The sequence below is a fragment of the Drosophila rhopaloa genome, unplaced genomic scaffold (assembly GCF_018152115.1).
Source record: "Drosophila rhopaloa isolate 14029-0021.01 unplaced genomic scaffold, ASM1815211v1 contig_163, whole genome shotgun sequence".
In the NCBI taxonomy this organism is placed as follows: domain Eukaryota; kingdom Metazoa; phylum Arthropoda; class Insecta; order Diptera; family Drosophilidae; genus Drosophila; species Drosophila rhopaloa.
Window position 1 is genome coordinate 13,285,823 of NW_025335043.1, and position 13,969 is coordinate 13,299,791.

At 41.3% G+C, this 13,969-nt stretch overlaps 5 protein-coding genes and 3 non-coding genes across 9 annotated transcripts in view; 2 read left to right on the top strand and 6 right to left on the bottom strand.

Annotated features, from left to right (window-relative positions):
• Positions 1–30: 30 nt before the first annotated feature.
• On the top strand, positions 31–1,208 carry LOC108039999 (telomere length and silencing protein 1 homolog). 2 transcript variants are annotated; one of them, XM_017117222.1, is made up of 4 exons: positions 31–105; positions 162–285; positions 342–955; positions 1,010–1,208. In XM_017117222.1, the coding sequence occupies exons 1-4, from the start codon at positions 51–53 to the stop codon at positions 1,162–1,164; spliced, it is 948 nt and encodes a 315-aa protein (XP_016972711.1). In that variant the 5' UTR covers positions 31–50; the 3' UTR covers positions 1,165–1,208. The 2 variants fall into 2 exon arrangements, with proteins under 2 accessions (XP_016972711.1, XP_016972712.1); XM_017117223.1 differs by having other exon boundaries at positions 82–285.
• Positions 1,209–1,335: 127 nt separating this feature from the next.
• LOC123037462 lies at positions 1,336–1,434 on the bottom strand. The gene has a single exon (XR_006417507.1). It is a non-coding gene; the product is annotated as a small nucleolar RNA Me28S-Am2634 (small nucleolar RNA).
• A 128-nt stretch (positions 1,435–1,562) lies between these two features.
• On the bottom strand, positions 1,563–1,657 carry LOC123037463. The gene has a single exon (XR_006417508.1). It is a non-coding gene; the product is annotated as a small nucleolar RNA Me28S-Am2634 (small nucleolar RNA).
• Positions 1,658–1,790: 133 nt separating this feature from the next.
• Positions 1,791–1,891, bottom strand: LOC123037452. Its single transcript, XR_006417497.1, has one exon. It is a non-coding gene; the product is annotated as a small nucleolar RNA Me28S-Am2634 (small nucleolar RNA).
• A 219-nt stretch (positions 1,892–2,110) lies between these two features.
• On the bottom strand, positions 2,111–3,609 carry LOC108040000 (60S ribosomal protein L23a). Its single transcript, XM_017117224.1, has 3 exons — positions 3,501–3,609; positions 2,721–3,136; positions 2,111–2,656 (listed from the first exon to the last, which is right to left on the bottom strand). The coding sequence occupies exons 1-3, from the start codon at positions 3,529–3,531 to the stop codon at positions 2,267–2,269; spliced, it is 837 nt and encodes a 278-aa protein (XP_016972713.1). The 5' UTR covers positions 3,532–3,609; the 3' UTR covers positions 2,111–2,266.
• Positions 3,610–3,920: 311 nt separating this feature from the next.
• On the bottom strand, positions 3,921–5,216 carry LOC108039940 (ras-related protein Rab-34). The gene is made up of 6 exons (XM_017117119.1): positions 4,969–5,216; positions 4,810–4,911; positions 4,685–4,749; positions 4,427–4,560; positions 4,148–4,373; positions 3,921–4,091 (listed from the first exon to the last, which is right to left on the bottom strand). Exons 1-6 carry the CDS (start codon positions 5,214–5,216, stop codon positions 4,033–4,035), a joined length of 834 nt encoding a protein of 277 aa, XP_016972608.1. The 3' UTR covers positions 3,921–4,032.
• Positions 5,217–5,862: 646 nt separating this feature from the next.
• LOC108039941 (dynein axonemal intermediate chain 4) lies at positions 5,863–8,106 on the bottom strand. Its single transcript, XM_017117120.1, has 4 exons — positions 7,924–8,106; positions 6,424–7,865; positions 6,140–6,355; positions 5,863–6,079 (listed from the first exon to the last, which is right to left on the bottom strand). Exons 1-4 carry the CDS (start codon positions 8,104–8,106, stop codon positions 5,863–5,865), a joined length of 2,058 nt encoding a protein of 685 aa, XP_016972609.1.
• Positions 8,107–13,149: 5,043 nt separating this feature from the next.
• The window catches only part of LOC108039956, a 46,120-nt gene continuing 45,300 nt past the window's right edge, over positions 13,150–13,969 (top strand). Inside the window, exon 1 of the mRNA XM_017117150.2 lies at positions 13,150–13,773. Within this exon, the coding sequence (XP_016972639.1) occupies positions 13,728–13,773 (46 nt within the window). The 5' untranslated portion in view covers positions 13,150–13,727. The remainder of the gene's footprint in view (positions 13,774–13,969) is intronic.

The following is a 13,969-nucleotide window of genomic DNA, read 5'->3' on the forward strand; positions in this document are numbered from 1 at the left end:
TACCGCTTGGCTCCTAAAAATATACTTTTTATAAAATCTTCATTTTAAAAATGTATCTTGAGTATATTTGTAAAACCACCGCTACGGTCATACTGCTAACCAAACGTAAACAAATTTATTTTATTTTATTTTCAATTACAAAACTAAAATATAAATTTAAGATATAAACATGAGTGATGAAGAAGAAACCAAACCTGAGGAAACCCCCAAGGTTTTCTTTAAAAAATCAGGACGCAAAAACCTAAGGCAACGCAAGAATTCAGATGATGAAGATCCGGAGGAACAGTAAGCCTTTAAATCGTTAATGTGTTTAACCAATTCAACAATTTAATTCTATATAGACTGACCCTAGATGAGATTAAGGAGAGGCAGCGCCTGAGACAGCGACCTAATGGCGTCAGCTTAGTAGGTCTAGCACTGGGCAAGAAGGTAGCCCCCGAGGAGGAGCTGGCCATCAAGGATCCCTTTAATGTGAAGACTGGTGGTCTGGTCAATATGCAGCAGTTGAAATCTGGAAAGATGAAGGAGGCGGACGACGCCTACGACGTGGGAATTGGCACCCAATTCTCGGCAGAGACAAACAAGCGTGATGAGGACGAGGAAATGATGAAGTACATCGAACAGGAGCTGCAAAAACGCAAAGGAGGCGGCACAGAAGGAACGGCAGAGGACGATGGTGATGTGAACAAATACCTCACGCCTGAGGATGCCGCCTTGTACGCCCTTCCCGACCATCTTAGGCAGTCGTCCTCCCACAGATCCGAGGAGATGTTGTCCAACCAAATGCTGAATGGAATCCCAGAAGTTGATCTTGGCATTGTGGCCAAGATCCGCAACATAGAGGCCACCGAGGATGCCAAGCAGAAGCTTCTGCAGGATGCTAAGAATAAAAAGGACGGTCCCTCCCAGTTTGTGCCCACTAATATGGCGGTCAACTTTATGCAGCACAATCGATGTAAGTTTATAAGCCTTTATGCACATTTATATATTCAATAACGATTATTTCCAGTCAACATCGAGGATAACAGCGACCAAAGGAGACGCAAACGGGAGGAGAGAGACGGTAACAAGTCTGCCCAGCATCAAACTAATCCCAATGGAGTCAAACGAGCCACAGATGACTACCATTACGACAAATTTAGGAAGCAGTTTCGCAGATATTAAAAATGCCAACAATAAAAACTACAAATGTTTCAATATAAGTTGAAGAGTATCTTATTTTGCAATTAATTTAATAATACATTAAACTATATCCTTTTGGTGAGCCATTTCTGTAAGATAAAAATAAAAGGAGACTCGTTAGATTCGTTTAGAAACGTAAGACAAAATAGTTATAATTTTAAGATCAGTGGGAGACAATTTTAATTTCAAAGCAACGCATGACTGAAGCTCAATGAGATTCCTACTCAAAATATCATCACTACAATCTATATTTTGTATTACAAAACTTATACACACCTTTTTAAGAAGTTCCTCGAGGATGCATATACACTCTGGAGTTACTGAAATAAAATATAAATCTTGATTAGTTTGGGATTTTTAATATATTAGTCGTTTGTTTAAATTTTATGATCAGTAAGAGAAATTGATTTCATAGCAACGCATGACTGAAGCTCAATGAGATTCCTACTCAAAATATCATCAGAACATGCTTATTTTTAAATTGCAGATTAGTAAGTATATACACACCTTTATAAGTAGTAGTCCAAGAGCCAGATAATATTTGGAACAACTGAAATAAAACATAATGGTTAGTAAGGAATTTTAAAAGATTGCATCGTTGTTTAAAAAATGATATTATCAGAAGAGATTAAAATTGATTTCAAAGCAACGCATGACTGAAGCTCAATGAGATTCCTACTCATAATATCATCAACTCGCTACTTCCAGTTTATTTTTATAAACCAAAATTATAATTACCTTTTTTTTTCTGTAGATACGGTTCTTGTTGTTTTAGGATAGTCTGCGATAAAGGAAAACAACGTTAGCAAGAGGATTACCAGTGACCAATCATTAAACTCACCTTGACAAATGTTAGGGTATGAAGAATGCAGCCTAGAAGAAAAAACCTGAAAGAAATATTAAGCCCACCCAAATTGAAAACCCACACTTAGTTTTTGAGTGGTTTTATTATACCCAGACAACTTTGAAACGTTCATCCTCGCTCTACCGTGTCAGCTTAGCAATATTTTGTTTATAGAAAAGACTCTACATATAAAATGTAGAACGCGATGCCCATTCCACACTTTACCGCAGATTGCACCGCTTATATGATGCCGATCTTGTTGGCAATGTCCAGAGCATCGTAGTCACGCGCCAGGCGCACATAGGCCTTCTTCTGGCCATCGGGGCGGATGAGCACGTTCACCTTGGCCACCTTGATGTCGTAGAGCTTGCGCACTGCGGCACGCACGTGGTTCTTGTTGGCGCGCAGGTGAGTGAGGAAGACCAGGGTGTTGTTGTCCTCGATCTTCTTCATGGCCGCTTCGGTGGTGAGCGGGTACTTGATGATGTTGTAGGCATCCATGCGGCTCCTGGTGGGCACCGACTTCCTGGGGTACTTGGGACTCCTGGGCAGCTTCAGGGTCGTGGGCCGACGGAAGTGCACATTGGTGCGCACCTTGCGGGCGCGAGTGCCGAAGGCTCCCTTGACGATCTGTTGGAAAAGAGTGGAAATAAAAGGTTAATCAAAGATACCTATGGATGCACGATTTATATACCTTCTTCTGGGTCTTCTTGGCGTTAGCCAGAGCCACAGCCTTGGCCTTGGCGGTTCCCTTGACGAGCTTGGCGCCGGGCTTCACAGCCTTCTTGGCCTTGGCAGCCGCACGAGCCTTAGCGGAGAGCTTGGCCAGCACGGACTGGGGCTTCTTGCCGGCGAGGATCTTCTTCTTGGCATCCTTGCCCTTGGCCTTGGTGGCCACGGTCTTCTTCACGGCCGTGGGCTTCTTGGCAGCAGCACCAGCGGTCGCTGGCTTCTTGGCAGCAGCGGCAGCGGGCTTCTTGGCAGCCGGGGCAGCAGCCTTCTTGGGAGCAGCAGCCGCTGGCTTGGCGGCAGCCGGAGCAGCCTCCTTCTTGCCGGCAGCGGGAGCCGCAGCAGCCTTCTTCTGCTCTGGCTTCTTGTCGCCAGGCTTAGCTGTAAACAGAAGGGCACCAAATCCAGATTAGTAAACATGTTTCTCATGCGAAGTTAGGTTAGGCCTGATCAATCAGCAAAGCAAGTAGACGCTTTTTAATTTAACTAACCCCGTTCAATCACATTAACTTTAAATTTAACACTCTTATAGATTACATTGCCCTTTTGAACACACACTCAAGCAATCCTATAGAGATACACCGCACGTGGCCGAAACTATCGGCCATCAGTATAAACACATTTCTGCCTTAAAATCGCAATATTCCGCACTTTTTTGATTTCCCGCTTGTAGGCCCTGCATTCGGCTTGCTTTTGCTGATCAATTCACGCATTTTTCGTTTATTTTTATATGAAAAATCCTTACCGGACTTCTCGGTTGGCTTTTTGGGTGGCATTTCTACGAGAAAAAGAAATGAAAAGGAAAACTGAGGGGCAGTTGTCAAAAAGCGGAAGCCCGATTTGACAGAAGGGTGGCCAGATCGATGGAATTTCGCGCCTAACAGCACGCTTTTGGTGCGCTTAACAGAACTTTTTATTAACTTAACAGTGGTGGTGGAGAGGTTATCTTAACATTGTGCGCGCGCAACACAGCTGAAACAATGTATGGCAACTCTGTTACTTTTCAAATTTAAATTCAAAAAGAATAAAATTAAGTAAATTGATATCAAATAAGATCGGTAACCTGTTAATATTTATTTTTTGTATGCCGCAATATAAATTCGTGTTAAAGTACTCCGAAATATTTCATCGTTGAAACTGGAAAAATTTACTTTTATTCAACAAATTTAATTATACTTATTTTTATTATTCGTAGCTAAATTAAATATTAGTTGTATTGTATACATTAAATTAAAAATCATATTTTTAACTAGAATATTGGTTGGAAAATAACTGGGCTAACAAGCACACCCATTTTTTTGAGGCGAAAAGCGACTGCTAAAAAAGCTACGTAAATCTGTAATAAAAATTTTTTAATGGCAAAGGTATATAAGTTTTATCAAAAAGCCTTACCAAATGTTTGCGATTTAACTGATGACTGAGTCGCCGTTTCTTTTGGATTATTTTTGATTGATTTAAGTTCCTGCTTCACAGCTTCTTCAAATGCTAAACCAGCAATCCTTTGAAAGAATTCAGTGACTTTGAAACCAGAACGCGCTGAGACGGACCAGTATTCGGCCTGGAGTTCGGCAGCTACCAATCCCGCCAATCGTTCCATGCGTACAAACTCCTCCTTCGTCTGCCAATTAAATACTTTAATTATTTATAATCTTCATTAACAAATCATTTTACCAAGAGATCTGCTTTTGTGCCCACTAAAAAGATGAGAGGTTTTTGGCTAGTGTTGTAGTTGAGTGCGCTGTGTAGCCACTTTTTCGCCGATTCCAGGGTATCCCGCTTCGACATGTCATAGGTCACCACTATCACTTTAATTACCCCAAGAAAAAGTGTAAGTAAAGATTTAGTGAATGATTTTGGAAACTTATCAGACTCTTGTACTTTTATAGATTGAATGTACGAAAGTCATTCTAAGCACTATCTCATATTTACCACTTGCATTGCGATAATAAGCTCCAGCTATGCATTTAAATCGCTCCTGACCAGCTGTGTCCCACCTGAAAACAAACCATATTTATAATTTAAATTTAAACCGTATTGTAGGGAATTAAGCCCACATTTCTAGACTATAGTTGTGACCCAGAATGCTGAAGTTTATCAACTCAAAGTCCACGCCAATGGTGGCTTTGTAATTCGACTGGAATTTGTCGAAGCAAAACCTGCAAGAAAATAGGTAAGTTAATAGAATTTCATAAAGTATGTTATTATAGACTCACCGATTGACAATGGCGGTCTTACCCACTGCGCAATCGCCCACAAAGATGACCTTGCAGGGTCGGAACTTGGGCTTACGTGGCGACTCCAGGTTATAGCGCACCTGCGGGGCAAAGTCCCGTTCGCGACTCAACGGAGTTTGGGCGGGACTGTAGGCGGGGGGCAGGTGCCGCAGGTGGGTGCGAGGATCGTGCATGACCACCGTGGGCGGATTGGGCAACAACATGTTCTGCCGCAGAAGATGAGGCATGGCGAACGTCTATATTTCAACTAAATGAGCAGTAAAACCTGGGAAAGTCAGCCACGTCGTCATCGCCATTGCGCCGCTAACCACAAACTTTGTCGGCGTCGTCGGTGGCTTGAACTTGGTGGCTATCATATGCTCAAGGTACTGGGAGCTACCTTATACCCCGGGCCGTGATTTGCATTGTAAAAGCAGGTGATTGATAAGACCTGTTCGGCTATGAGTTAGTTCCGATAGGAAAAAGACCTCAAGGTGTCAAGAAAGTTGAGCTTTAGTGTTCAAGTGGCTTTGCGGCCATGTAATGTAAGGAATTGTGGCAAGAATAATAGTGAAAGAAACACATATGTATGTGTTCTGAAATGTGTCTGAGTATCAAGAGTACCAGTAAAGAACCTAAAGTTACTTTGTGGAATATTAAACTGAAACTGATATTAACTGAAATAGGTCTCTCAACTTTTTAAGCTCAAAGGAAAAGGAATAAAAGTAGGAATTTTGCAAATTGGAACCACAATAGATTTATTATCGCCCACCTATAAAAACACCCACCAAAAAACATTTGCTTTTATTTGCTTTCAGTATCTATTTATTTTCCATTTATTATTATAAAAATATAAACATTTTTGTCTGTTAAAATTATACATTAAGTAGAAACTTAAGCTCTGGTTTGTTTCTTTCCCCCGGGGTAGCCAAAGTGTCCAACGCTTTTCACCTGCTTGCGAAGATCTGGTTGCATGGCCAAAGCCTTGAAGATGGCTCGTTTCAGCTGCTTGTACTGAAAGTGCGGGGGGAAGGGCATGTCCTCGAAGGACAACATGAGCAGGTTGCCAGCCTCATTTCCCACGGCCAGCGAACGACCGCAGTGCGTGAATCTGGAATACAAATTAAGTTACTAACAAATGGAATAAAAAGATTAATCAAAAGGAACTCACTTAAAGGTGGAGTAGAAGATATCAGCATCGATTATGGTGGAGGACACCGGCTTCATGGTGCTGTTACGCAGATCCCAGATATCCACAGTGCTGCGACTGAGCGAAACCAGGATGGTTGAGTGGGTGCGACTCCAGCGGGCGCAGTGCACCGGAGACAGGTGGTGCTGCAGAGTTACAATGGGCAGAAGGATTCCCGCCAGCCAAATTCGAATGCACCTGGTAAATATAAGAAATACATACGTAAAGCCAAGAAAACGCTGCTAAAATCATATAGTAATCCTCACCAGTCACTCCCGCAGGTGAGGTACAGTCTTGGGGACCACGGTGAGAACTCCATGCACGCGGCTGGCCCATCGTGCACCTGCCTCAGCTCCAGATGCTGCAGTGGGTAGTTGGTGGAGCACTTGTAGAGAGTTCCCTCGTCGGTGAGCACATAGTACATATCCGCCTGCACGGGATCGAGGACTATCTCCAAGCACTGCGGATGCCTGTTGGCCAAGAGCGAAGCCGCAGGAGGCAGTCGCTCGATGGGAATCCCCTCCAGCTCGCCCTCCGCCCGCTGCAAGCGCTGCTGCTCGAATCCCAGCAGATTGGGGCTGTTTATCAGCCGGTACTTGGTCACCGCTCCCGCCTGCGAGGTGGCCAAAAAGGGAGTGATGTGGGGATTCCTGGATCCCACATCGCCCTCGAAATATATCCATTTGATGGCGGTGACTGGCTCGAAATGGGGCGAAGATGAACGTTGGGATATGGCTAGTGGAGGGAGATCTTGTCCAGAAATATCCCTCACTTCAACGCTTCCATTATGCAAACCGATGGCCAATAGTTGAGGTTGTGTGGGTGAAAACTCCACTGTGACCACTGCCACCTGGTAGTTGTAACGTCTTTCCGGGTTCACTGGGTTCTTGATGTTCCACACATAGACCCATCCGGATTTGGGCAACTTGCCAACCTTGCCATGGCTATAAACACCATAGGCCACCGCCATTATGTCACCATTACTGGGACAGAAGCTCACATCGCTTACTGCCTGATGCACCTTTGGATTTGAAGAAGGTGGACTTAGTCGCCAAAGCAGTCCCAATCGGTACTTGAACTTCACATCCTCGGCCAAGGGATCCGGCAGTGCCATATTCCTGTAGCGGCGCTGTTGCGGCTCAAACACATTGCTGGCCAGGATGCGCATGGTCAACATGAGAGCTAGTCGAAAACCGGGAAGGCTATTGATCGCCACAAACTGATCTACTCCGCCCACGTGGTAGGTCGTTATCTCCATCTTCTTTTCGCCCTGAACCTGTACACTCGTGGTGGACTTCTCCAGGTCAGTGTAGGTGTCGTACATCTCGAAGTTGGACACATAGGAACCCATCTGGGCGGTGGTCAGCCGTTCGGTGTTTACCAGTCTTGATTTCATCAGCGCCGTCATGGTTTGCGTATCCGCATCTACTGTCCTCCGTGTTTTGTCGACTCCCGAGAGCAGCTCCTCGTACTTCCTGTTGTCCTCCATCACCTGACGACCCTCATTCGTGTCCGCCAAGGCGGTCATGCTGCGACTTTCGAACAGAACCACCATGGGCGTCTTGCGGAGCAGCACCTTGATAAAGGGCGTGGCTGGTGGACGAGCGGAGGCTGCGGAACGGGCCGAGGGAGCCGGCTCCTTCAAGTAATCCGGTTCCTCAACAGTGGGTGACATCGGCTTGTCCAGCTGCAGCTTATAGAGATTGATCTCAAATGGGAAGATAATAAATATCGTTGCGTTGAAAGCCAGTATCATAAAGACTCACCCCCAAAGCAATGTCATCCAGAGAAGCCCTCATCACACACTTTGTTCGATACTCCGGCGTTCGCAGCTTTTGCAACTGCTGCTGCTCCGTTTCAGGAGCCTTCATCAGCGGATGATCCTTGATCATCTTACTGAGCTGCTCAAAGTCCGCAGTGCGGTAATCCTTTCTCAAAGGTCGCGACATTTTCTCTAATAATGGCAAATAGCGCGTGCCGGCGTTTCCTCAACTTGTTTATTGCAAGTGCAGACATGGCAACACAATAATGTGTGGCTGCTATAACTACCACGAGCTATAGTTGCATTGACGGGTGCTTAAAGTTACAACATGGAATTCCATTACCAGTCTTACACATCGCTGCTCTCTTTTTGCATTTATAAATATTTATAACACATATTTTAAATCACGCAACAATAATGCATAACAAGAAGCTAAAGATGCACAGTTGGAGAGATAGTGATGGTTTACTTAACAGGCAGTTAGACTTACTTTCAAGAAAGCCGAGTCCATAAATAAACTATTTTAAAGGATCATAAGTCATTACTCATTCCGAAGACTAAAAGACATAGTAAGAAAATATGGAGATTACTTTATTTAGAATGTTTTCTATGCAACCAACAACTTTCCGTGGAAAGCTTCGACATAAAGAAAACAAATCATCGAGTGTTGGTACTGTGACCTGTCCTAAGAAAAACCTCCCAACCGGAGAAAAGAAAAACAAGCGGCCACAATAACAAGCGACTACCAACTTCAATCTACAAACTAGCAGCAAATGAAATTCGTATTCCAATTAGACGCGTACCAAAAGCAATTGCCGGTGCGATGGCGGCAATAGAAGAATAGGAGAGTAAAGGGTCTTTAATTCCGCCACATAGCTTGACAATGGCCGAAAGATGAGCTGGCGAGGAGGAAGCTCTAACCATATGTACGATTGCGAGCGGTAAGCCATAAGTGCACAGAAAAAAATTATATAATTTGATACAATATTTTAATTAATTTTTTGTTTATTTTAAGAAAAATTAAATCTACAAATGTAACTAATAAAAATCTTCAAAAATATAATAACCATGTTTGTTTCTGTAAGAAAAGTTATGGGCTTAGAAGTGCAGGTTTTAGGTGACTTTTCAGCAAAGCCATTTTTTGAAAATTTGGAAAGGGGTAACATCATTAAAATGACGGAAAATCGACCCCAAAATACAAAACAAACTGAAAACACAGTTTTTTAGAGAATTTAACCACAATCATTTAGAAGTATGCCACTTTGAAATCGGATGTCTGTAAGAAAAGTTATGGGCTTCGAAGTGCCGGTTTTAGGTGACTTTTCAGCTAAGCCATTTTTCGTAAATTTGGAAAGGGGTAACATCATTAAAATGACGGAAAATCGACACCAAAATACAAAACAAACTGAAAACACAGTTTTTTAGAGAATTTAACCACAATCATTTAGAGGTATGCCACTTTGAAATCGGATGTCTGTAAGAAAAGTTATGGGCTTAGAAGTGCAGGTTTTAGGTGACTTTTTAACAAAGCCATTTTTCGTAAATTTGGAAAGGGGTAACATCATTAAAATGACGGAAAATCGACCCCAAAATACAAAACAAACTGAAAACACAGATTTTTAGAGAATTTAACCACAATCATTTAGAAGTATGCCACTTTGAAATCGGATGTCTATAAGAAAAGTTATGGGCTTAGAAGTGCAGGTTTTAGGTGACTTTTCAGCTAAGCCATTTTTCGTAAATTTGGAAAGGGGTAACATCATTAAAATGACGGAAAATCGACCCCAAAATACAAAACAAACTGAAAACACAGTTTTTTAGAGAGTTAAACCACAATCATTTAGAAGTATGCCACTTTGAAATCGGATGTCTGTAAGAAAAGTTATGGGCTTAGAAGTGCAGGTTTTAGGTGACTTTTCAACAAAGCCATTTTTCGTAAATTTGGAAAGGGGTAACATCATTAAAATGACGGAAAATCGACCCCAAAATACAAAACAAACTGAAAACACAGTTTTTTAGAGAATTTAACCACAATCATTTAGAAGTATGCCACTTTGAAATCGGATGTCTGTAAGAAAAGTTATGGGCTTCGAAGTGCCGGTTTTAGGTGACTTTTCAGCTAAGCCATTTTTCGTAAATTTGGAAAGGGGTAACATCATTAAAATGACGGAAAATCGACACCAAAATACAAAACAAACTGAAAACACAGTTTTTTAGAGAATTTAACCACAATCATTTAGAAGTATGCCACTTTGAAATCGGATGTCTGTAAGAAAAGTTATGGGCTTCGAAGTGCCGGTTTTAGGTGACTTTTCAGCTAAGCCATTTTTCGTAAATTTGGAAAGGGGTAAAATCGTAAAATCGTAAAATGAAAAGGGGACTTTTCATCATTAAAATGACGGAAAATCGACCCCAAAATACAAAACAAACTGAAAACACAGATTTTTAGAGAATTTAACCACAATCATTTAGAGGTATGCCACTTTGAAATCGGATGTCTGTAAGAAAAGTTATGGGCTTCGAAGTGCAGGTTTTAGGTGACTTTTCAACAAAGCCATTTTTCGTAAATTTGGAAAGGGGTAACATCATTAAAATGACGGAAAATCGACCCCAAAATACAAAACAAACTGAAAACACAGATTTTTAGAGAATTTAACCACAATCATTTAGAAGTATGCCACTTTGAAATCGGATGTCTATAAGAAAAGTTATGGGCTTAGAAGTGCAGGTTTTAGGTGACTTTTCAGCTAAGCCATTTTTCGTAAATTTGGAAAGGGGTAACATCATTAAAATGACGGAAAATCGACACCAAAATACAAAACAAACTGAAAACACAGTTTTTTAGAGAATTTAACCACAATCATTTAGAGGTATGCCACTTTCAAATCGGATGTCTGTAAGAAAAGTTATGGGCTTAGAAGTGCAGGTTTTAGGTGACTTTTCAACAAAGCCATTTTTCGTAAATTTGGAAAGGGGAAACATCATTAAAATGACGGAAAATCGACACCAAAATACAAAACAAACTGAAAACACAGTTTTTTAGAGAATTTAACCACAATCATTTAGAAGTATGCCACTTTGAAATCGGATGTCTGTAAGAAAAGTTATGGGCTTCGAAGTGCAGGTTTTAGGTGACTTTTCAGCTAAGCCATTTTTCGTAAATTTGGAAAGGGGTAACATCATTAAAATGACGGAAAATCGACCCCAAAATACAAAACAAACTGAAAACACAGTTTTTTAGAGAGTTAAACCACAATCATTTAGAAGTATGCCACTTTGAAATCGGATGTCTGTAAGAAAAGTTATGGGCTTCGAAGTGCAGGTTTTAGGTGACTTTTCAACAAAGCCATTTTTCGTAAATTTGGAAAGGGGTAACATCATTAAAATGAAGGAAAATCGACCCCAAAATACAAAACAAACTGAAAACACAGTTTTTTAGAGAACTTAACCACAATCATTTAGAAGTATGCCACTTTGAAATCGGATGTCTGTAAGAAAAGTTATGGGCTTCGAAGTGCAGGTTTTAGGTGACTTTTCAGCTAAGCCATTTTTCGTAAATTTGGAAAATTTTTCATTAAAATGACGGAAAATCGACCCCAAAATACAAAACAAACTGAAAACACAGATTTTTAGAGAATTTAACCACAATCATTTAGAAGTATGCCACTTTGAAATCGGATGTCTGTAAGAAAAGTTATGGGCTTAGAAGTACAGTTTCTTGGTGATATATTGATAGACTTGTTAGAATAAAGACTAATAATAATTGTTTTCTGTGCAGATATATGGTAGAAGTAGGAAAGAAGTTGTTTATGTTAATTTGGCTTTATGCTTCGCTACGCTGATTCGCTTAATGAACAGGCAGCAAAGGAGGATGGGGAGGACGGAGGCAAAGGGCCCAAAGTGAGGAGATAGCCAAGTGCAATATGTCAAATGGAGAGGCAACCGGGCGAGTGATGGCCAAGAAGAATAAGGTAAGGCAGCTTGAGCCAAAGCAGGAACCGTCAACGCATCAAAGCGTTAAGCAATAAATGTGCAGGCAATGAAAAAGAGCTAAAACTTACAAAAAATATTCAAGACAGGCTAAAACAATAGTCGGTTGTCTTGCAGGTTGCGTGCATTATGAACTCTGCACGAGCCAACGATCACTAGTTGTTGGTTAATGTTGCTGTTGTTTTGGTTGTGGTTGTTGTTGGTGTTACACTTTTTGGAGCAGCAACAACAACAACCACAAATATATTCAGTGAAATTCACTGAACCGCCACCAACGCAACGCCAACTGCGCTGTCGACGTCGGCTGCGACTGCGCAGTCCACACTGAATTAACCTGTCCATCTTCCAGGTGCCAAAAAATAATTAAAATCTATTTACAAAACAAGTGTCAGCTTTAATTAAACAAAATAATTTTGTAACAGCTTTTAGTACTATATTAACAATTAATTTAAACTTACAACTGATAAAATCGACTCAACAACAAACGAATAAATATAATTTATTATTTATCAAGTAAAAATTATATAAGAATAAATATTAGTAAATATTTAATATTATTTAAATGTTCAGTGTCAAATGCGTAAAGTTTAGCATGTATTTACATTAAATAGTAAATTATGACCAGTAGAACATGGTCATTAATAAAAAAAAATGATTGATTTACACAAATTTATAGATTTAGAAACTCTGGGAGGTATAATTTTTATAAGCTGATCCCCTGAAAAGGGAACTTTGCACTTTATAAAGCAAATCAAATTAATAGTAGTCATTTAAACGACTTGTCAGCTTGTAAACAAGTTAAGTATTAAGCTCAGTCAGTTTTTTACAATGTTTGTGTAATATGTTTTTGTGAAATAATTAATAGTTGGTCGCCACATAATTCTAAACAGTATATGACAGGTTTACAGCCTGTCCCAAACCGACTCAAACTTGAGCCGGGAAACTGAAACGCTCGTTTTTTACGAACATCTAATTGTGTCCACACCCTGGAAACCCATAAAACCCGTGTCTCCGTCCACTAGCTTATCTCGATCTTGCATACGCTTTTTCATACGCGTATATGTCGCTCGTTCAAATCGGTTTTTACACCTGTTTTATGTCCCCACTGGCCCCAATGTGCGCTGGGCAAACGCCGACTTCGACTTCGACGTCGGCTTTGACTGAGCCGTCGACTGCGACGCCCTGGGTTTTGGTGTAACATATTTTCTTTTTCATTTTTATTGTACGGAGCGTGGAAGAAGCGGCGGCAGCGCTTAAGCCGAGCTCGGAGATTTTTTCGTAACAGAAAAGCAACTTTTTATTCGTTAATTAACCGTCGAGCGGGCCAGAAGTCCGAGTTCGTGTGCTCGAGGAAGGGGCGTGGAAAGCGCTTAACGGAAGTGCAGAAAACGGGTAGCTAATTGAGCACACCTCTCCGGTGACACCTGACACTCCAGCTGGGCACCCAGTCCCAGCACCAGTCCCAGTTCCAGTGACAAAAAGAAAATCGAAAACGCTCCATATACATAACTTTCTTCAGAAGCCGGGTGTTAATGTCTCAATTTGTCGCCCCGACTTTAACAACTGCAGTTGCCTTTCGGTCGCGTTACCTTCACCATCGTTTGAATTTGTGGCGCGTGTGCTAAAAATCTGGGGAACTCTGTTCCTCAGTTTCTCAGTGAGTGATTAGAGTTTTATGCAAATCAGAGGCGAGAATAATTAATGCTTCTGGTGTCAAACGTTAACAGCATTTCGCAATAGACCCACACCCGCATAACCTCAAACGTGTTCACATAACGAAACCAATCAGCAGACAGATCTTATCAGCCACCAAAAAAAATGTTGTTTTGGAAGCGTCTTCAGCGATCGAGCAGCTCCTCAAGCAGTAAGTCAAAGTATTTCAAAGTCCAAGTATTCGAAAGCCACGCCTCCAACGCCTCCACTTCGAGGGATTGGGCAAGAAGAAATATGATTTCGATGGGCAGGTGAATTTCATTTTTAACCAAAATCGAAATGTTCGTCTGGCCTCACACTAAGTTTCGTCTCATCTACATAATTTGCATCTTAAAAATTATTTCTGA